Source organism: Leucoraja erinacea, chromosome 24 (genome assembly GCF_028641065.1).
Source record: "Leucoraja erinacea ecotype New England chromosome 24, Leri_hhj_1, whole genome shotgun sequence".
In the NCBI taxonomy this organism is placed as follows: Eukaryota; Metazoa; Chordata; class Chondrichthyes; order Rajiformes; family Rajidae; genus Leucoraja; species Leucoraja erinaceus.
In genome coordinates this window covers 12,288,174-12,309,468 of record NC_073400.1, presented here as the reverse complement: position 1 = coordinate 12,309,468, position 21,295 = coordinate 12,288,174, and the positions used below count along the sequence as shown (strand labels likewise).

The window sequence follows — 21,295 nt, the reverse complement described above, 5'->3', positions numbered from 1 at the left end:
AAAATATCCATTGGCTTAGCCTGCATAGCTGTCTGTGGCAATAAACTCCACAGATTCACTGTACTCTGAATAAAGAAATTCCTCCTCTCCTTTCTAAAGGTACGTCCTTTTATTCTGAGGCAATGGCCTCTGGTCTTAGACTCTCCCACCAGTGGAAATATCCACACCACATTCACTCTATCCAGGCCTTTCATTATTCAGTAAGTTGTGAGGAAACTGGAGCAACCAGTGGAAGTCAGTCACGGGGACAACGTGCAAACTCCACACAGACAGCACCCGAGGTCAGGATTAAACCCAGGTCTCTGGCGCTATGAGGCAGCATCTTTACTAGCTGCACCACTGTACTGCCATTGTTATTAATATTATAGTTTATTGTAAGAGTAAACTAATGTAAAGCTCTCATATATCATATTTTGTTTTGTGCTTTAATAATGGAATTTAATTTCCAATGTAATCAAGGACAAAATATTGCAGGTCTTTTTTATAATGGTTTCTGTCTTTATCATACAAGACACCTGGGTTTTCTTATTTCTGCACATTGCTATAGTTAACTTAATTGATAGCTATTGAAATTTTGCTAAGGATTTAGTTTTAAGCTTATACATTGTGGAATTTAATTTCCAATTTGATTGAGGCTAAACATGATTGATTCTGGTATTTTATTTTAATGGTGCCTGCTTTTATCATTGGAGACACCTGCAATGTTCCTCGCTTCCATATGGCTAATTGCTATTTCTTCACGATCACTGGCAGTGGGCCACGTCGCACCAGTTGACAGACAGTGCTTAGTTGGAAATGCTTTGCAGCACTTTCTGGTCAAATTGCCCACTGAAGCAGCCCCAGGTAAAAACCTGTCACCGGAACGATGGCTGCACTAATTTAAATTGAAAGGAATAGTGGCAAGGGTACACAGTGTTACAAGAACACTGGCGACGTGATATTGGAACACCACTGAAGATATTAAATGGGTCTAGGTCACCATCCTTAGGAACCCTTGCAGGAATGTTTAGTTTAGTTTTGAGATATAGCCTGGAAACAGGCCCTTGTGCCCACCAAGTTCACGACAACCCTCACTCACCTGTTCCTACTAGTTCTATCTTATCAAACTCTCTTGCCCACTCCCTACACATTAGGGGCAATTTACAAAAGGCAATTAACCTGCAAACTTGCGCATATTTGGGATGTGGGAGGAAATCACAGGGAGAACGTGCAAATTCCACACACACAGCAGCCGAGGTTAGGATCGAACCCAGGTCTCTGGCGCTGTGAGGCAGCAGATCCAACAGCTGCGCCACTGGGCCGCCCTAATGTATTGGAGCCGACATGAATGCAAGAGCAAATCAATTGCAATCAATTAACTTTGTACTGTCTGAAGAAGGGTCCTGACCCGAAACATCACATGTTTTCCAGAGATGCTAGACACAAAATGCTGGAGTAACTCAGCGGCACAGGCAGCATCTCTGGAGAGAAGCAATGGGTGACGTTTCGGGTCAAGACCCTTCTTCAGACTGAATTTTTCAGAGATGATGCCTGCCCCACTAAGATGCTCCAATATTTTGTGTAATTTTGTGTAAACCAGCGTCCGCAGTTCCTTATTTCTAACTTTGTACAGGTTCCCTTGATTCCCATTGACTTCAGTTTTCCTTGATATCCAAACTCATATTCATAAGCAGAATTAGGCCCGAATTCAGCCCATCAAGTCTACTCCCCCATTCAATCGTGGCTGATCTATCTTTCCCTCTTAACCCCATTCTCCTGCCTTCTTCCCATTACACTTGACACCCGTACTTATCAGAAAAATAGGTCAATACCATCAATGTCACATTGCAGTCTGAAGAAGGATCCCGACCTGAAACATCATCTGACCTTTGCCTCCTACCGCTGCTGTCCGACCCACTGAGTTTCTCCAGCAGTTTGTTTTTGGCTCAGGATTCCAGCATCTGCAGTCTATTAAGAGAAATTATCTATTAAATTCAGGTCCTTTGGCCTTGAGCCGGGCCTGTAATGAAGCCTGACACAGAATGGCCCTAGCAATCATAAACCATTTATTTTAAGTAGTCATTACTCCTGTCATCATTCCAGCTGAACTAACATGCTCTTTAGGGAACAGATGCCCATGAGCTGAGGAAAAATGTTTGCAGAAATGAACATTAAGCATACTTTCAGCCATTTGCATGCATTATTGCTTTTTCACCATCAATCAGCTAGGATTTTGTATCATTTTCTTTATTTCACATTGGTGTGGGAATGGCTATCAATTTGTTTGACTAAGAACAAATAAATAAATAATGCGCAAGGCAAAAAATGGTCAGAATTGCTTTTTTTTTAAAACAGATTTATGCTGTGCATATCCTTGCAGACTAAACACAGTCACCGGCTTTTTCACATTTCACCATCATGGAGGCTCTGTCAAAATCAGCATGATTTGTTATTTTTCCCATTATATCAGGATGGCGTGCTGTGACAGTAGATCAGACTGGTGTCATTCAAAATGCATGGTTTGCTCTGAATAGAACCATTGCTACGAGTTTCTATTAAATTACATCTATGAACTGCCTCAGTTCCCAACAGATGTTCAACTGAACACAAAATTTATAAAACCATTCAATATTATTTATACAGTGCTTCTGAGGTTTGTTTAAAACTGGCTACCGTAGGAAATTGAGACTACTTAACGTGGTTTAATCTATTTATATTACTCTTGAGAGACCAGCCAACTAAAAGGCAAAAAAAAAATTCAAGCAACTTTCATTCTAATGTTAAATGTATAACCCTTATTAATTCAGTGGTTGAAATTGTTTGTGTTTCATTGTTCCTTTGTCTCCTTCTTTCCCGGAAGGCATTCACCCCTTACTGTTATCTTTCAGTCATAGTTTGGATGCTTCTACAGTGAGTGGCAGAAGCCATAGAGTATCACAGCTGTTTTTACTCAACATGCTATTGCAGTATGGGCCACAGGAACCCTGTTGAATTAACTCTTAATAACCCAGTGATCTGTGCCCAATTCTAACCTGCCAACTCATTGGAGCAATCTCAGTTACTCTGTGTTTAGTTTGGTTTAGAGACACAGCGTGAAAACAGGCCCTTCGGCCCACCGAGTCCATGTTGACCATCGATCGCCCGTACACTAGTTCTATGTTATCCCACTTTCACACCCTACACACTAGGGGCAATTTACAGAGGCCAAATAACCTACAAACCTGCACATCTTTGGAATATGGGAGGAAACCGGAGCACCCAAAGCAAACCCACGTGGTCCACAGGGAGAATGTGCAAACTGCACACAGACAGCACCCATAATCAGGATCGAGTCCGGATCTCTGGTACTATGAGACATTCTGGCATCAGATTATGTTTTCCTTTAACTTTTATCTGCAGCCAAATGGAATTATAAAAGTCTCAGATCAAACTGACTGGGACAGATATTTAGTTTTAGTTTAGTTTATAGATAAAGTGCCGAAACAGGCCCTTCGGCCCACCGAGTCCACACCCACCATCGACCCCTACACATTAATGCTACCCTATGAATACTAGGGACAATTTTACATTGATAGCAAGCCAATTAATCTACAAACCTGTACGTCTTTGGCGTGTGGGAGGAAACTAAATATCTCGGAGATAACCAACGCAGGTCACGGGGAGAATGTACAAACTTCGTACAGACAGGACCCATAGTCAAGATAGAATCCAGGACTCTGGCGCTGAAAGGCAGTAGCTCTTCTGCTGTGCCACCGTGCCACTCTCCACCGCCACGCCACCGTGCTGCCCTAAGATCTTCATCGGCGGGAATTTCCATTAATTAAGGAGATACTATATCATTCGGGGATAGGACAGATAACTTTGCCAGTTTGTCTGAGACCTTGAATTTGTAAATATTTTACCAAACACAATGTCCAGTGTATATCATATGCGGTGAGGTCAGATATGCACAATCAACAGCACATTTCACTCCATGTTCCCTCATCACCACAGTGTGGAGATTGCACAGAGAGTCATGAGGAGAGGATCGATGAGAGGAAACCTGAAGAACTGATAATTGCGGGCAGGAGACTGGTGGAGAGAGTATCACGGTTCAAATTGCTTAGGTGTTCAAGACGAGGTGCGAGGAGGAGATTACCAGGGATGGGAGTTAGACGCAAAATGCTGGAGTAACTCAGCGTGACAGGCAGCATCTCTGGAGAGGAGGAATCAGTGACGTTTTGGGTGGAGACCCTTCTTCAGGCCAGGGATGGGAGCTTGGGTAGAAATGGTTGTGTTGAGCAGGAAATAAATCAGGAAGGGCTAAAGAAATGTTTGGGGAGGGCGTTGGAGAGAAGATCTGATGGAAGATTGAGTTATCAGGGAGATGGTTAATGGATAGGGGGGCTGGGGAGATTTGGAGGCCCTGCAGGGAAGTAGGTTATAGCGATTCATAGGATCATACAGCTTGAAATCAGGCCCTTTGGACCAAGCTGACCTACACTCATCCCACATGCCTGCATTTGGCCCATATCCTATCCTAAATTAAAGATCAATATGACTATAATATAAATAATCAGTTTCTCCACAGCAACCCTGACTGGAAGAGACCTTTCAATAGGAATTCCAGTAAACATTATCTTCATTATCTGACTACATCAATTTTCCTATGTAGCAGATATATGGTAAAAATAAAATAAAAGTCGTTAGTCGTTCAAAATCACTACATGGGTCTGTAGCTTCTGTGCATATGCTCATTATTTGCATGGAACATTGGAATCAACGTTATGAAAATTTGTAGCATGCTGACATAGAATATGTTTACATTTAGTTGAAGTTCTATCGCATAGCATTCAAAATGTTGTATTATGCAGCAGAATCCACAGGCCATTATTTCCCCTGAAGTGTGATTGATATTTCCTTCACAAAGTGCACATTTGGTATTAATATAACGTGTTGCTTAGTTGTCTTGGATTTGGATACATATGAATGAAAAGGAGAGGAACCTCTGTTTCCATCTAGTATCAAAAAGATTCTTCATGGATTTAGATACTATGCAGAGGTGATTTTATATGTGATTACTTAATACATGGCTTGGATACAATTTGGTCTAATGCCATACTGGCCTGAGACCAGCAACTGGATATAGTTAGGCATCTGTCATGAGGTTCACAGCTTTTATACCGTGGCCTCTATGTTGATATGTTCTCCAACTATGTTATACCAAAGCAATGCAATTTTAATGTGTAGAAAGGAACTTCAGATGCTGGTTTCAACTGAAGATAGGCACAAAACGCTGGAGCTCAACGGTACAGACAGCATCTCAAGAGAAAAGGAATAGGTGACATTTTGGATCTCAAGAAGGGTCTTGACCTGAAATGTCATCTATTCTTTTTCCACCAGAGACCTGCTGAGTTACTCCAGCTTCTTGTGTCTATCTTCAATATAATTGTAATATTCCTTTAACTCTCAAACAGCAATATATTTGAAGGCACATCACAGATAAATATAGTTAATTTTAGTTTAGTTTAGTTTCAGATACAACATGGAAAGCAGTCCTTTAGCCCACGAGTCGATGTCGGCTATCATTCACTCATTCACACTAGTTCTATGTTGGCCCAATTTCTCAACCACTCCCAACAAATTACAGCCAATTTTGCACAGGCCAGTTAACCAACAAACCCGGATGTCTTTGGGATGTGGGAGGAAACCGGAGCACCCAAATGAAACCCATTCAGTCACAGGGAGAACATGCAAACTCCATACAAAGGTAACCAGAGGCCAGGATCAAACCCAGGTCTCTGGCACTGTGAGGCAGTAGCTCTACTAGCTGCTTGTTAATGGGATACTGTTTGAGATGACATTTTGTGATCTTTAGTTTAAACCCAAATGGAACTTTACCATGTTTAAAAAAAATAAATCTGATCTATAAACCGCAAAAAAGATTTTGTTCATTATCAATACCATAATGATTTCAAAAACAATAGAGAAGACCTTTCACAGATGATTGTCTACAAATTGTGTATAACAACTATCCATTCGTGGGGAAAAAACTTTCGGCAAATGCACTTTTTTTGTAAACATCTTTCTCAAATACCTGGTATTTATGTCTGATTATTAAACATTTTGACTAATTTTAAGATCATAAGTTATAGGAGCAAAACTATCAAGTCTACCCACCATTCAATCATGGCTGAAATATGATCAAATGAATAAAATAAATGACAGATATAACAACATTTTGAGGCAAAGAGGTACTTTGCTATACAGTGTGGAAACAGGTTATTTAGCCCATTTGGCCTGCACTGACCATTATTACACTAATCAAGCAGAAATCCCAGTTTATTTCCTCAGTATTCACGTTCATAAGTCATAGGAGTAGAAGTATGCCATACAGCTCATCGAGTCTATCCCGCCATTCAATTATGGCTGATCTATCTTTCCCTCTCAACCCCATTCTCCTGCCTTCTCCCATAATCCTTTGCACTCGTACTAATCAAGAATTTTCTGTCAATCTGCGCCTTAGATATAATGACATGGCCCCCACAGTCATCTGTGGCAATGAAAATATGCTCTATAGAGTAAAATGTTGTGCTTAATTCTACATTTGCTCAGAGTAGATTGTGGCTTTTCCATTGCCTTGTCAATATTGTTGATTGAACATCATTTCTTTTCCACTCTAGGGTGATAAGCTCAAAAGGAATCAGCAAGCCACCTACAATGGCCAACATTGACAAAATCAACTCCAACAGCCTAGATTCATCCACCTCAGGACATCCTTTGATCAGCAACAGTATTGCCAATGAAACATTAACCAAACTCCCCGATGTTCAGACAAGTACAATCAGCTTAACTCCATGTCTAACTCCAAGCCCTGCCCCTGTCCTTAACGTGAATTCCAGTAGCTTTAGCCAAGGGCTTGGACTAGGTAGCAATTTCATAAACAACAAGGAAACCCTTATGTACCCTAAGCTAAGTAGCCTGCACACCAGCATGGAATCTTTGGATCTCCCGTTGAGTGTTCCATGTTCATTCCCACCTAACCGTACACTTTCAAGGGAAGAAGACCACAGCACTCTTACGTGGACTGGGAGTTCTAGATTCTCACAGATGGAGAGGTAAGTAACTCATTTGATACGTGTTACTTTCATGTTAAGGAATTGGAGATAGAAAGAGCGCAAGATTGTAGATAAATTATATTAAATTTAAGTGAAGAAACAAAGAAGTGCAGGTGTTGGTTTATACCAAAGATAGATTTAAAGTGCTGGAGTAACTCAGCTGAGTTAGGCGGCATCTCTGGAGAAAAAGGGATGGGTGACGTTTTGGGTGAAGAATGCTCCCGACCCAAAATGTCACTCATCTTTTATCTCCAGAGATACTGCCTGACCCGCTGAGTAAGTCCAGCACTTTGTATCTATCTTAAATTTAAGTGAGTTCCTTTTTAATAGATGTCAAGATCCAGCTCATGCAATTATATTGCTGGTAAGGAATAATGAATCACTTAATGATGTGATAAAATGATGTTGATTCAATATTAGAACATTCAGTTTGTGGAGCAGTAAGGTAAAAAGTGTTAATCTCTTGTGGCGTCTTTAGCTCTCAGTAGATGCATTTGAGAAGTTGAATTGGTGGTTCAGTTAAACATGTGCATTTGGTGATAGTTCCCAACCTTTGAATTTGCATCAAAATGTCACTAATTATGCTGTTTTTCCACAAATGAAATGGTAACCCATTTAATTCACAGATGTCAATTCTCGGCTTCAATGGCTACATTCTTGATGTATTTTGCTCTCAATAGATGCAATTGCTAAATCAGCATGGGATAATAGCATTTGATTTCAATGGGATTTGTTGAGCTGCTCTCGTTTGCTGCTTACAACCTGATAAAGCTTCAGAGTAATTTATGTGTTTGCAATCCAAACACCGTCACTTCATTACAATGCTTTAACCTGCCCGTGATGCCTTTGTGACACAATTACATTGTTTACGGAACTTGGTGATGGGAAAACATCTGAATCTATGAAGAGATATTGCATGCACAAACAACAGTTCCATACTACAACTACACATATATTTACAGCACAGTAACAAAGAGATATTGTATATTCTTGAAATAGAATGCAGTAATTGGATTTGTGTCAAGCGTTTGCCTGGAGGTATTTTAAGTAAAATCATACTGCATTTTCAAGAGGAAAATTTGATTGACTTTGGAGATGAAAGGTTGAGAGTAATATGAGGTACAGCAACATCCCTTGTTCCTTAAATACAGTCACTAATTGGAAGTGATTATAGAGCCATACAGCACGGAATCAGGCCCTTCAGCCCACCTTGCCCATGCCGACCCACATGCCACATGTCCTGCCTGCCTGCGTTTGGCCCATATGCCTCTAAACCCATCCTATCCATGTACCTGTTTAAATGGTTCTGAAACGTTGTGATAATACCTACCCCAACTACCTTCTCTGGCAGCTCATTCCATACACCTATCACACTTTGTGTAAAAAGATGCCTCTCAGGTTACCATTAAATCTTTCCCCCTTCAAATTAAACCCGTGTTCTCTGGTTCTGGATTACCCAAGTCTGGGTAAGACTCTGTGAATTTACCCCATCTATTCCTCTCAAGATCTGGTACACCTCTATAAGATCATCGCTCATTCTTGTGTGCTCCAAGGAATAAAGTCCTAGCCTGCTCAACCTCTCCCTGTAGCTTAGGCAGTCAAATTATGTTTGATATGTTTGCTCCATATCCCACCAAACCTTTCTTAGCCACGTCTTATCTTTTAAATATTGATATTGTACCTACCTCCACTACTTCCTCTAGCAGTTTGTTCCATACACCCACCACACTTTTATGTGGAAAAAGATGCCACTCAGGTTACTATTAAATCTCACCTTAACCTTCTCCCCACTGGTTCTTGATTCTCCTTGGTGAACTAGAATTAAAAATATGATGGGTTGGAATTTTTAAAAAGCTATTTGTCAACTTCACTCTATTCTTGCCGTGTAATAGTTTTGTTTAGTTTTGAGATACAGCGTGGAAGCAGGCCCTTCAGCCCACCGAGTCCGCACCAACCAGCGATCCCAGCACATTAACACTATCATACACACGCTAGGGACCATTTACATTCATACCAAGGCAATTAACCTACAAACCTGTACATTTTTGGAGGGCAGTAGGAAAACAAAGATCTCGGAGAAAACCCACGCGGTCACAGGGAGAACATACAAACTCTAGTCGGGATCGAACCCTGGTCTCTAGCGCTGTAATCACTGTAAGGCAGCAACTCTACCGCCACCTTGCCGCCCTTTTGTCTTAATGTTGACCTATTTCATTGATATAAAATTTCCCATAGCATTTACCAAGCTCCTTCCCCATTTGCCCCTTCTCACCTTCACCCCCTTTATTCACCCCTTTTCCCCCTTTAGCTTCCCCTCTCCCCTTTCCCCTTCCCTTCTCACCTTCACCCTTCTCTCATTTATTCTCCCCTCCTTTTCCCCCTTCAGCCTTCCCTCCCCCTTTGCCCCATTCCCCCTTCTTCGTTCCTCCTTCCAGCACCTTTTCCAGCTCTGCATTCTCACTGTTCAGCCTCCCCCACGTGCTACACTCTGTGGGAAAAGCCATCAATGGAAGCTGCCAATGTAAAGAGGCTTGAAATACAAGCAAAATAACTTTCATCAGCTGGTACATCGCTCCGTCTGGACTAGCACTGAAGCTCTACCTGTAGAATAAGCCCAGCAGCCAAGTGACATTAATCAGCGATGAATCTGCAAGTAGTTGACAAGAGAGTGGTTGAGGGAATAAATCGCTGCAGAGCATATGATCAGCTACATGATGTAATAAAAGGACATTAGCTGGTACACTTAATGTCTAACATCACAGTCTGTCTATTTAAGAACTTCCTGCAGGTATCAGCCTCCAAGTGATAACACCTTTGGCAGTGTTGCAGAAGCGATGAGTCACGCTGAAATCATGCACCTGTATACTGCATTGGTTGCTGTATAGAAACCAAATGAAGGCTGATTGTGTCCCCGCAGTGAAGCTCAGTTTTAAGGCCATTGGTCTTTATGATCCACTTTTTGCAGTAACACCCTGAGGGGCAGCACGGTGGCGCAGCAGTAGAGTTGCTGCCATACAGGGCCAGAGACCCGGGTTCGATCCTGACTCTGGTTGCTGTCTGTACAGAGTTTGTACATTCTCCCCTTGACCTGTGTGCATTTTCTCTGGGAACTCCGGTTTCGTCCCACACTCCAAAGCCGTACAGGTTTGTAGGCTAAATAGCTTGGTTAAATTGTATATTGCCCTAGTGTGTGTAGGATAGTGTTAGTGTACGGGGATCACTGGACTGCGTGGACAGAGTGAGCCAAAGGGCCTGTTTTCATGCTGTATCTCTAAACTAAACTTTAGGGATGTGAACCCAGGGATGCTCCTTTGGTTGTCTGCAGATATTCTTGAAGATGTCGTCGCTTGATAGACCCAGTGCATTTCAGCATTCAGATGTTGACTTTACTTGATGGAAAGAACTCCATTCAACAAAATGGCGACTGGAGCATGCTTTAGGATTTGGTGGGCCGCCATGAAAAAAGTTTTGACTAGCCGCCGCGATGGAAGGCGAGCCACCACGAACACGCTGGGTAGCAGGCCTTTCTCGCCGCCATGAAGAAGGGCCCGGATGGCCGTCGTCGGAAGCCGCTAAGCTTGACCCCTGAAGACCAGAGAGTCGAGGAGGAGGAAGCTGCTTTCAACGAAGGACGCAAGGAGTGGGCTGGCTGGAGAGGGAGCGGAGAATTGCCTCCATCGCGTTCAGGGTCGCTCCAACAGGTGCCCCGGGGACGCAGACGCGGTCGGGCGAGAGAGAGATGTCAGCTTGTAGGTCGAACTGCTCGAGGGTGACGGAGGAGGCCCTGCAGCAGTCTGGAGCTTACCTGGATCAGAAGCCGCTCCAGTACATCGAACACATGGACCAAACTTTAGACTTTTGTAAATGCCGCCAAAATATGGCGACTCGTGTGAATGTGTGATCTATGCAAAAATAATTCCACTGTGCAGTGCACAATTAACAACAAAAAATCATCATGGGGTAACTAGTCAATATGATCTCCTATTCTGATTCCAATATGGTGCCTCTTGCATATGGAACTCAGTGGCTGTTTTCTGCATTCAGTATTAACTGGGGATTTGGTCATTTACAGGGATAGCCTTGCTGATCTATATGCAAAAACCTAACACCCATTCACTTTACTTCACTGTACCTTGGTATATGTGATAATAAAGAAACCATCGAATAATTACACTTGAAACTGAAGTTGTTGGTAAATTATCTAGATAGCAAAAGAAGGTCACATCCATAAAACCAAAATACTCTCACTTTGCGGATCAACATTGTTAGTTATGGTTTTATTTCTGGCATCCATACTTCATTGACAACCAAGAGTTGCACTTTCAGGCAGTAACTCCCAGGGAATAGATAGAATCCAAATTAACCAAAGGAGCATTAGACAATATGTAAAAGACAGCATTGTAAAACTCCAAGGTAACATAATGAATCAGTACTTTTCTCTTCAAAGTTAGAAGATTTTGAAATGTGCAATCTTAATACTTCACACATGAAAGAGAACATAAGCGTTCCTGCCCCTTTTTTGTTCCCTTTCTCAAATGACTAACTGCGTGACTGATTGATGGAGATATTTATGCACTTTCTCCCCGACGATGTAGAATGTGCAGAGCCAGGAAGAGAGATTAGGCGTATTGTCAAAGCTTGCTTAAAGTGTTTGGTCCTGAAGTGGCACAACGCTAGAGTTGCTGCCTCACATCGCCAGAGACCTGACCTCGCATGTTGGCTGTACCGAGTTTGTACGTTTTCCCTGTGATCGCTGGTCAGCACGGACTCGGTGGGCCAAAGGGCTTGTTTCTGCGGCGTATGTCAAAAGTCTGAAATCTAAAGTCTAAATCCAAGGAGAAAATCTCAGAAAGCAAGAGAGTCGTCCTTGGTAACGTACTGAAAATGCACAATACTTTGTAGCAACTATTTTGTGCTTCAATTGCAAAAGTCTTCCACCAACCTGCCATTTCCTTTAGGATTAATTTATAAAACTTTGCTTTATATAGCATTTTGTAAAGTTGAAGTGCTTTGGAGGAGACTTATACGTAAATGATGTGTTCCAAGTGTTTTCTTTAGTTGCGTGCTAACCAATCAGCGGAAAGACAATACATGATTACAATTGTGCCATCAACAGTGTATGTAGGGAATAACATGAATAATGTTTAGTGCAGGTTAAAGCCAGCAAAGTTCAATCAAAGATAGTCTGAGGATCTCCAATGAGGTAGATAGTAGTTCAGGACTGCTCTCTAGGAGTTGGTAATATGGTTCAGTTGCAATAGTATTGTATTTTGGTTGAAGTAGATCAAGTTGACTCAATGGAACAGTAAAATGTCGATGTTTGATATGATGCCGGATGAAATGACATTATCTTTGATTGCTACTGGCATTCATTCACTGAGTGAAACATAACACACATTAGCTGTTTTGTTTTTTATCCTTCACAGAAACCACCAATTGCTGATATCATTTAGATTGGAATGAATTCTGAATATATATTTGTTGCTAATCCCATGCAAGCTCAAATTTGTTGAGCAATACATTCTTTTGTGAAACAACTTTTATATAAAAACGCCAGGAAACTTCCAGCAGTAAATATCCAGGAACCTGGTCCAATGTGCAGGAAGGAACTGCAGATGCTGGTTTACACAGAAGATAGACACAAAGTGCTGGAGTAAATCAACAGGTCAGGCAGCATTTCTGGAGAAAAGAAATGGGTGGCCTTTCGGAAGAAGGGTCTCGACCTGAAACGTCACCCATTCCTTCTCTCCAGAAATGCTGCCTGTCTTGCTGAGTTACTCCAGCATGTTGTGTCTAACCTGGTCCAATGGTTCTTTGACTGCATTGCAATCAGACTATTTTAAAAGGAAATTTATACCTTAGCTGCAAAATAATTCAAATAACATAGGCTTAATTTAATGTATGAGAAATGTATAAAATTTATTCAGGAAATGTCAATTATGAATTACAGGTGCTCCAATGTTCTGACTTTAGATTGGTGTAGATTGGGTCTTTGCTGTTTCTTAATGAGAACGCTCTCAATGAAAAATAAGTTTTCCAGCAAGAAAGAGAAAAGAAATGTAAAGTCGTTCGGATCTGGATATCAACCTGATCAAACGGTTGGCTCGTGTGTAAGGCTGAGGGAAGTGTAAATGTCTAAACCTACAGCGCAGGTTGATAATTGAACCAAGGTACCAAAGGAGCAAGCAATGGTACTAATGATCCAAAGGCTGAAGCATTTTTGGCGTGAGTGTAAGGTCAAGCCAAACCTCATCGTCTGTTTTAATCCCCCCCCCCCATCAAAATGTAATCCATCTGTTTTGCTGGGTTTTTTTCTCTTTCTTTTGAATAGTTGGTTAGTAATTCCATGTCTGTGTTGTACAGTCTGTTGTTGTGTATGATGTTGTATCAGTGTTCCCTGTTTATTTTGTAGTGCAAAACGTGACAGAAATACTCTGCCGAAAAAGGGACTAAGGTAAACTATCTTTTGCTGTAGCTTGGTTCATCTTTTGCTGCTAAATACTAAATCCCAGAATGTCTTTGTAGATATAGTTGTGAAGTACAAAGCTCCAACGTAAAGGAACTAAATTGAAACTCTCCCCTCCCCTCAACTATTTTTGTGGATTTATCCATTACTTCACTTGCCATAACTCCATCCCCATGGATCAATGAACAGAAAATATGGCCAAATGTACAAAATAAATGACAGGTGCAACAATATTTTGAGGCGTAGAGGTACTATGCTGTACAGCGTGGAAATACATCCTTTGGCACATTAGCTCTGCACTGACCATCACGCACCCATTTACACCAATCCAGTAGAAACCCCAGTTTAGTCCCCCAGTATTCACATTCATAAGTTCATGTCATAGGAGCAGAATCAGGCCATTCAGCCCATCAAATCTACTCTACTATTCAATCATGGCTGGTCTGTCTGTCCCTATCGACTCCATTCTCCGGTCTTCTCATAATCTCTGACACCCATACTACTCAAGAAACATTTACTTCCCCCCCACCCCCTTTCCACCCTCCCAGATTCCACCACTCATCTACACACAAGGGACAATTGGCAGTGGGCAACTAACCTGCCACGTTACGTGTCTTTGGGATCATAAGAAATAGGAGCTGAATTTAGACCATTCAGCCCATCATGTCTACTCCGTCATTCAATCATGGCTGATCTATCTTTCCCTCCTAACCCCATTCTCCTGCCTTCTATAGCTTCTGACACCCTTACTAATTACAAATCTATCTATCCCTGCTTTAAATATATCCACTGACTGCCTCCACAGCCTTCTGTGGCAAAGAATTCCACAGATTCACCACCCTCTGACTAAAGAAATTCTTCCCCCGTCTCCTTCCTAAAAGAACGTCCTTTAATTCTGAGGCTAAGACCTCTCCCACTAGTGGAAACATTCTCTCCACATCCATTCTATCCAAGGATATAAGTGGAAGAAAACCCATGTGGCCACAGGGAGAATGTGTAGGTTTGTTTTATTATGGTCACGTTCACCAAGGTTCAGTGAAAATCTTTCGTTTGCTATCCCTACAGATCAGATAATATCATACGTAAATACAATCGTCAAACTCAAGTTCAATGGATTGAGCAAAGTGGAAGATACAGTGCAGAATGTAGTTTTCAACATTGTAGCGCATCAGTTCCATAGACAAAGTCCAATGTCCGCATTGGGGAAGAGGTGAATTGGATAGTACCCTGGTTTATGGAAATACAGTTTGGTAGCCTAATAACAGAGAGGAAGTTTGCAATGTGCAAACTTTTAACATGATGTAAATCCCTTCAATGGTAGGGAGGTCAGTACCTATGATGGACACCTGCCTTGAAAATGCTCTTGAACTGAATATTCAAGATACTCGGGTGTAGAAAAGTCCATGTTCATCCTCTGAGCGAAGCTGTTTGATCCTGACCATTTGGGGCCTCGTGCACCATTCTCCACAGAGCCCAGCGGTGATGCAGTGGCTCATTAAGGGAAGGGGCCCCAGAAGCAGTTTGCTGTAGGCACCTCCGCTCAAAGCCAAGTCTGGCTGGCATCGAAACAGCAATCCCTTTCATTTGAAAGAAGTGCTCAACTTATTTCAATATTTTGTAAACTAGCCGTTAGTAATTCAATTCAATTAATTGGTGTTACCTTCAATTTTTATTTAACTCGCTGAGTCTATTTAAATAGTTTTTTTTAATGTCTTTGACAGGCAGAGATATTTATAATATTTTCAAGACCTTTGACAACTGGTGTGGATCAGAACATTTTTGATCTTTAGACTGCGTGAAGCATTCTTGTCCCTTGGAGCCTGCTGCATCTTAGTTTAGTTTAGTTTATTGTCACGTGTACCGAGGTACAGAGAAAAGCTTTTTTGCTTTGTGCTATCCAGTCAGCGGAAAGACTATACATGATTGCAATCAATCATTAAGGGCAGCACAGTGAAACAGCAGTAGAGTTGCTGCCTTATGGCTCCAGAGATCAGATTCCATCCTGACAACGGGTGCTGTCTGTACAGTACATTTGTACGTTCTCCCTGTGACCCCGTGGATTTTCTCTGGGTGCTCCGGTTTTCTCCCACACTTTAAAGACGTGCAGGATTTATAGGTTAATTGGCTTCAGTAAAATTGTAAATTGTTCCTAGTATGTAGGATAGTGCTATTGTACGGGGTGATCACTGGTCGGCACGGACTTGGTGGATCCAATTGCCTGTTTCTGCGCTGTGTTTCTATAGTGTAAAGTCTAAAGCCGTCCGCAGGGTACACAGGACAAAGGGAATAACGTTCAGTGCAAGATAAAATCCAGTAAAGTCCGATTAAAGATGGTCCGAGGGTCTCTGATGAAGAATGTAGTAGATCAGGACCCCTGTTTAGTTGGTGATAGGATCTCACAGGCATGGTGGGTCAACAATCTGGCCCTCCTCTTCCAGAGAATGTAAGTGCAAACTGGGGACTACAGGCAGGAGTCAAATCCAGGATATCTATTCCAATCATGTCCTCAGCTGTGGAAATCGATCGACCACTAAATCAGGCCCCATCTATGGAGAGAGAAACAAATCACACTGTAAACCATTGATTATACTCAAAGTGAAGGCTCCCATGTAAATAGTGATCTGTCGGTGAATTAATACGGGATGACCGATATCCTTGCTTTTGTCTCCCAACAGAAAATTTGGCGAGAAAATTAGAGAAAAAAATCCTTAAAAGGAAAACAATGAATTTAAAGAGTTATATTAATCCTACACGCATTCGAAGAGAAATCTCTCATTATATGCTCTTAGCTGGTTATAATTAACTCTGAACTGGAGCTAGCTTTCAGGCTTCCAGTCATAAAATATAACTAGGAAATTTATGTGAAACCATTAATAATAATGCTCTGTGTTGCAATGTTTGCTTTCCATTATGTGTTTATGACCACCTCATAAACAAACTATGTTTATTTTTGTGTGGCACAGATGCATTATGTGGCTTTAGTTATTTCCCCATGAGACGTTCTCAGAATGCACTAGGATTTACTCATTCACAGAATCAGTGCAGACAGTTAAAATGACTGCAATACCCCAAAAACATACTCAGAAATAATACCCCCTACATTATCCGCACATGTAAGATCATGAGAGAATGCACAGTCATTTACCCAGAGAAGGGGAATCGAGAACCAGAAAACTTAGATTTAAGGTGAGGGGGTAAGATGGTGTTAAGCTGGAAAAGGTGCAGAGAAGATTTATGAGGATATTGCCGGGACTCAAGGTGAGCTATATGGAGAGATTGAGCAAGCTAGGACTTTATTTCTTGGAACACAGGTGGATGAGAGGTGATCTTATGGGGGTCTACAAAATCATGAGGAATAGATTGGGTAAATGTACAGAGCCTCTTGCCCAGAGTAGGGGAATCGAGAACCAGAGGACATAGGTTTAAGGTGCGGGGCAAGATTTAATAGGAACCTGAGGGGCAACTTTTTTACATAATGGATGGTGGGTATATGGAACGAGCTGCTGAAGAAGATAGTTGAGGCAGGTACTATTGCAATGTTTAAGACACATTTAGACAGGTGCATGGATAGGATAGGTTTAGAGGCATATCGGTTAAACGCAGGCAGGTGGAACTAGTGTAGGGAGATCAGCAGAAAGTCAGTGGAGAAATGGGGAGTATTCTGAGAAACAGGACATCAGGAAGGTGTGGAGACTTATTGTGGCTGGGGTCTGATTCTAGAAAAGCGGTAAGAGAATCACAATTTGGGGGAAGATAAAACTGCAAAATAGATCCAGCTGCAAAGTAGATCAATTAATTGGACTTCCTGGCTTTAGTCCTGCTGGGGACTATGCATTCATAGGATACGTTCCCCTCCGTTTAAGCCCAGCTACAGCAAGCAGGGACAGTGTTGGTTATGAACTGTGTACGCATGGTTTAAGATCATGCAACTGCTGCAAGTCATGCATTACTTGCGAGTTGAGGCGATGGTGCATGCGCTTTGTCCTGCCTTTGCGGTCTTCCTCGGGTGGTCTTTTTGCATGTGGAGAGACAGAATCGCATTTCTGAATGCACAAGCTGCATGCACAAAGTGACTAATCGCATTTAGCTGGACTTCGATAACATTCACATGCATAGTGTAAACTTAAAAGTTCTGCTGTGTGGGTGTGGAATTTTAGACCGATGTATTTTGAACCTGACATGAGTGGTTATTTTAAATTAAATAGCATTAGATTTGTCTCAGGAGAATGTTGCAAAGATTTATTACCAGTTTGATGTGCATCTGCAATGGAATCAAGAACAGTTTGGATATTTATAAATTAAGCTTTTAATGTCAGTTTAAGAAGCTCATGACCATTGAGATTTCCAGGAGGTCAGATAACTTAGCATGTCTGTGCTGGGTTTTTATAGTCAGATCAACTCGGTTCTGAACCAAAGCTTTTCCTCCCGCATGGCCTTGTATCTTCTTTATTTTTCTTCAAAAGGTAAAATTTTCCAAACATGAGTTATTCCCAAGAGCAACAATCTCTGCTCCAATAGCTCAAAATCAATAAGCTTCTCCTAATCTACATCCTCGAAATAAAAAGAAATGGGAAATGGTCTCTCCCCATTCATAAAACTTCATAATTCAAAGCAACTCGATTTAAGTTAGGATCTCCATCGCACTCCAAATAGTTGTAATATCTCAAGCGCTCCTTCCTTGTTTTATCACTGGTATACATGGGTTGCCATGTGGTTTCTGTAACTTTTATATCATTGGTTGAAGAACATGGGAAAAACTGTCTCTTTGAGATTGAGAAAATTTATTTTTTGCTTTTTATTTCCTTCAACCCTATTTTTATAACTCACAATTCCTTTTTTTCCCTAATGTTGTCACTCTGTACTTAATTTTATAGAATTATATCAAATGTTCTGTTTATTTCACAGAACCTTTCCATTGAATTATGTTGCTACTTCTCATTTTTCCTCTCGAATGGCAATTTAAAAAAAAATGTCCACCTTAATTTCATGTTCATAAGTTATAGGAGCAGAATTAGGCCATTTGGCCCATCATGTCTACTCCTCCATTCAATCAGGGCTGAATTATCCTTCCCTCTCAACCCTGTTATCCTGCCCTCTCCCCATAACCAATGAGACCCGTACACATAAAGAATCTGTCAAACTCCATCTTACAAAAAATCCGTTGACCTGGCCTCCATGGCCTTCTGTGTCAATGAATTCTGACTATGAAAGAATGAACAGTTGAGCAAGCCCATTATAAAATTACCTTAAATTCACATTTGGAAGATGTGATCCATGTCAGTTTTTGTAACCTTATTTAAATAATATAAGTGATGCTGGATGAAAAATCTGTGACCAAACACACTATGCAAATTAAGTCAGGTCTTCAAATCTCTCAAAGCCACTAATGGGTGTAATGTTGTGCATGTAGCTTCTTGATGAAGCATTTGACCTGTGACTGCTTGAAGCTACAAACCAGGAATGAGCATGGTGTTAATGCACATTTCACACATTTCTTGGTCTATATTTCACTGTTACAGGTTGAAACTTTGTGGTCTAACGTTCCCTGGTCCAGCAACTCCTGTCGTCCAGCATGTTTAGATCCTGTAATACCGATCTGTACTGCCAGCTAATTGCAATTAAAATCTAAACTGTATCTATCTGTACGAATCTGTGGATAATCAATGCGGCGCAGTGACGCAGCTGGTAGAACTGATGCTTCATGGCACCGGAGATGTGGGTTTGATCCTGATCTTGTGTGCTATCTCCCTTTGCACGTGGGTTTACTCCGGGTGCTCCGGCTTCCTCCCACATCCCAAGGATTTGCGTGTTTGTAAGTTGATTTGCCTCTGCAAATTGCCCCTAGTGTGAAAGGGGTTGATGCAAAAGTGGGATTACAGATCTAGTGTGAACGGGAGATTGATAGTCGGCATGGATGTGCAAGTTTATAGGTTAATTGGCCTCTGGGAATTGGCCCTAGTGCGTAGAGAGTGGATGGGAGAGTAGAATAACATAGAACTAGTGTGAATGAGATCAATGTTTGGCGTGGACTGAGCGGGCTGAAGAGCCTGTTTCCATGCTGTATCTCTAAATTCTAAATAGTTAACCTATCAGTGCAGTTTTTGCCATTTCAGCTGACAGTGATCCCAGTCGACACTACTTCCAACTAATGAAAACTGAGTTATGGATGATTCTCAGAACATTTACATAATTTGGGGAGTGTATTTATACATAAAAAGACCAGTTCCCTTGCTCAGAGGAAGATGATTGCAGAGCATTTTCCATGGTCACGCACTGATCAGGTCTCAAGGGTGATGGCTTTCAACCAGTTCTGTGCTTTCAACAGTTTATATCAAACAATAAGAGAGAGTAGAATTTGACCATTCGGCCCGTCAAGTCTGCTCACCATTAAATCATGGCTGATCTATTTTCCCTCACATTCGCCTGCCTTCGCCCCGTAACCTTTGACACCCTTACTAATCAATACTAAATAAATAATGCTCTTTGCATTATTTTATGTATGTCAAATCATAGTGACTTTAAACCAATAGTACCCAAGGATTTGAATTGGTCATTGTACTCAGAAGTATTCAATTTCACTTGAAGACTAGTATTTAATCTTGAGTTTACCACATACAGGTAAATTTACCCCAAGCACAAAACAAATACACAGAATAGGTTTACATCAGAATTATGGTGGGGAAACTTTAGCTCGGAATGAATTTAAGCAGCAAATAATCGTGTCAAAGGGAAATTGAGTGTTTGTTCTATGTGGCTACTTTTAAGCAGGCTTACTATCTTTGATTAAGAAAGCTGTTCTAATTATGTTCTTAGTTCAAAAGGTAAGGAATAGAGTGATTATTTGCCACCTCTCTGGTTTAGTTACACTCATTCTGTTCAGTTACAAAATCAGTCATTCTGATGGAAGTGGTGTTCAGAACCCTGGGCAGAACAGCTGACAAGCAACTACAGCATGACCTTTGTAGAAATGCATCTCTATTTCATCCTGCTAACATAGTTAAGAACTTAATTTTCTCTATTTGTTAATGCCAAACTTCTGCTGCATTTAACATTTCCTTGAAAATGAATTAAAAAGCTTATGCCAGCAAGCAGCATGAAACTATCCGCAACTTAAAACATTAATTAGTGCTTTTACTCCACATTATTAGCCTGGTTCCCACATTAGCAACGTGAATGATAATTTATGTGTGTCTGGCTTCACTTCATTTACAGATACGGAACAAGTTTACAGCCTGAAGACACCAAGGAATGGCTCCACACACGTCCTATCGGTGGATCCATGGACTCCGATACCCAATTAATTTCTTCTCCCTCTGCTGTCCCATTGTCAAATTTAGGTAAGTAAACATTTCATTTTCAATTAAGGTGTAAACAAAACCTATAGTCTTGTGGTTTTCCATTTGTCTTTTATCTAATATTTAATTTTATGGAGGAAAACGTTTTGCCAATCAGCTAGTGAGTATTATAAGTAAAGCGCGCACACAGGCAAGGACGTCGAGGATTGGAAAGTGTTGTTCATTGTTTCAGAAGAGAAATAGAGATGATCCTGAACATTAGCAGCCGGTGAGCCTCACACCAATGACACGGAAACTATCAGAGAGGATTCTTCAGCTTGATATTTCCTACTATATTTGGAAGATAATGGGATAATTAGGGACAGTCTACATGGGTTTGTCTGGGTTTGTTCATGAAGTGACAAAGGTGATCAAGGAGGGTAAGAGGGTAGGGCAGTGGATGTTGTCTACATGGATTT

At 41.3% G+C, this 21,295-nt stretch overlaps 1 protein-coding gene across 1 annotated transcript in view; it reads left to right on the top strand.

Annotated features, from left to right (window-relative positions):
* LOC129708650 (neuron navigator 1-like) overlaps positions 1-21,295 on the top strand; it is a 512,158-nt gene that overhangs the window by 386,985 nt on the left and 103,878 nt on the right. Inside the window, exons 13-15 of the mRNA XM_055654539.1 lie at positions 6,642-7,076; positions 13,489-13,530; positions 20,755-20,879. Of these exons, the coding sequence (XP_055510514.1) occupies positions 6,642-7,076; positions 13,489-13,530; positions 20,755-20,879 (602 nt within the window). The remainder of the gene's footprint in view (positions 1-6,641; positions 7,077-13,488; positions 13,531-20,754; positions 20,880-21,295) is intronic.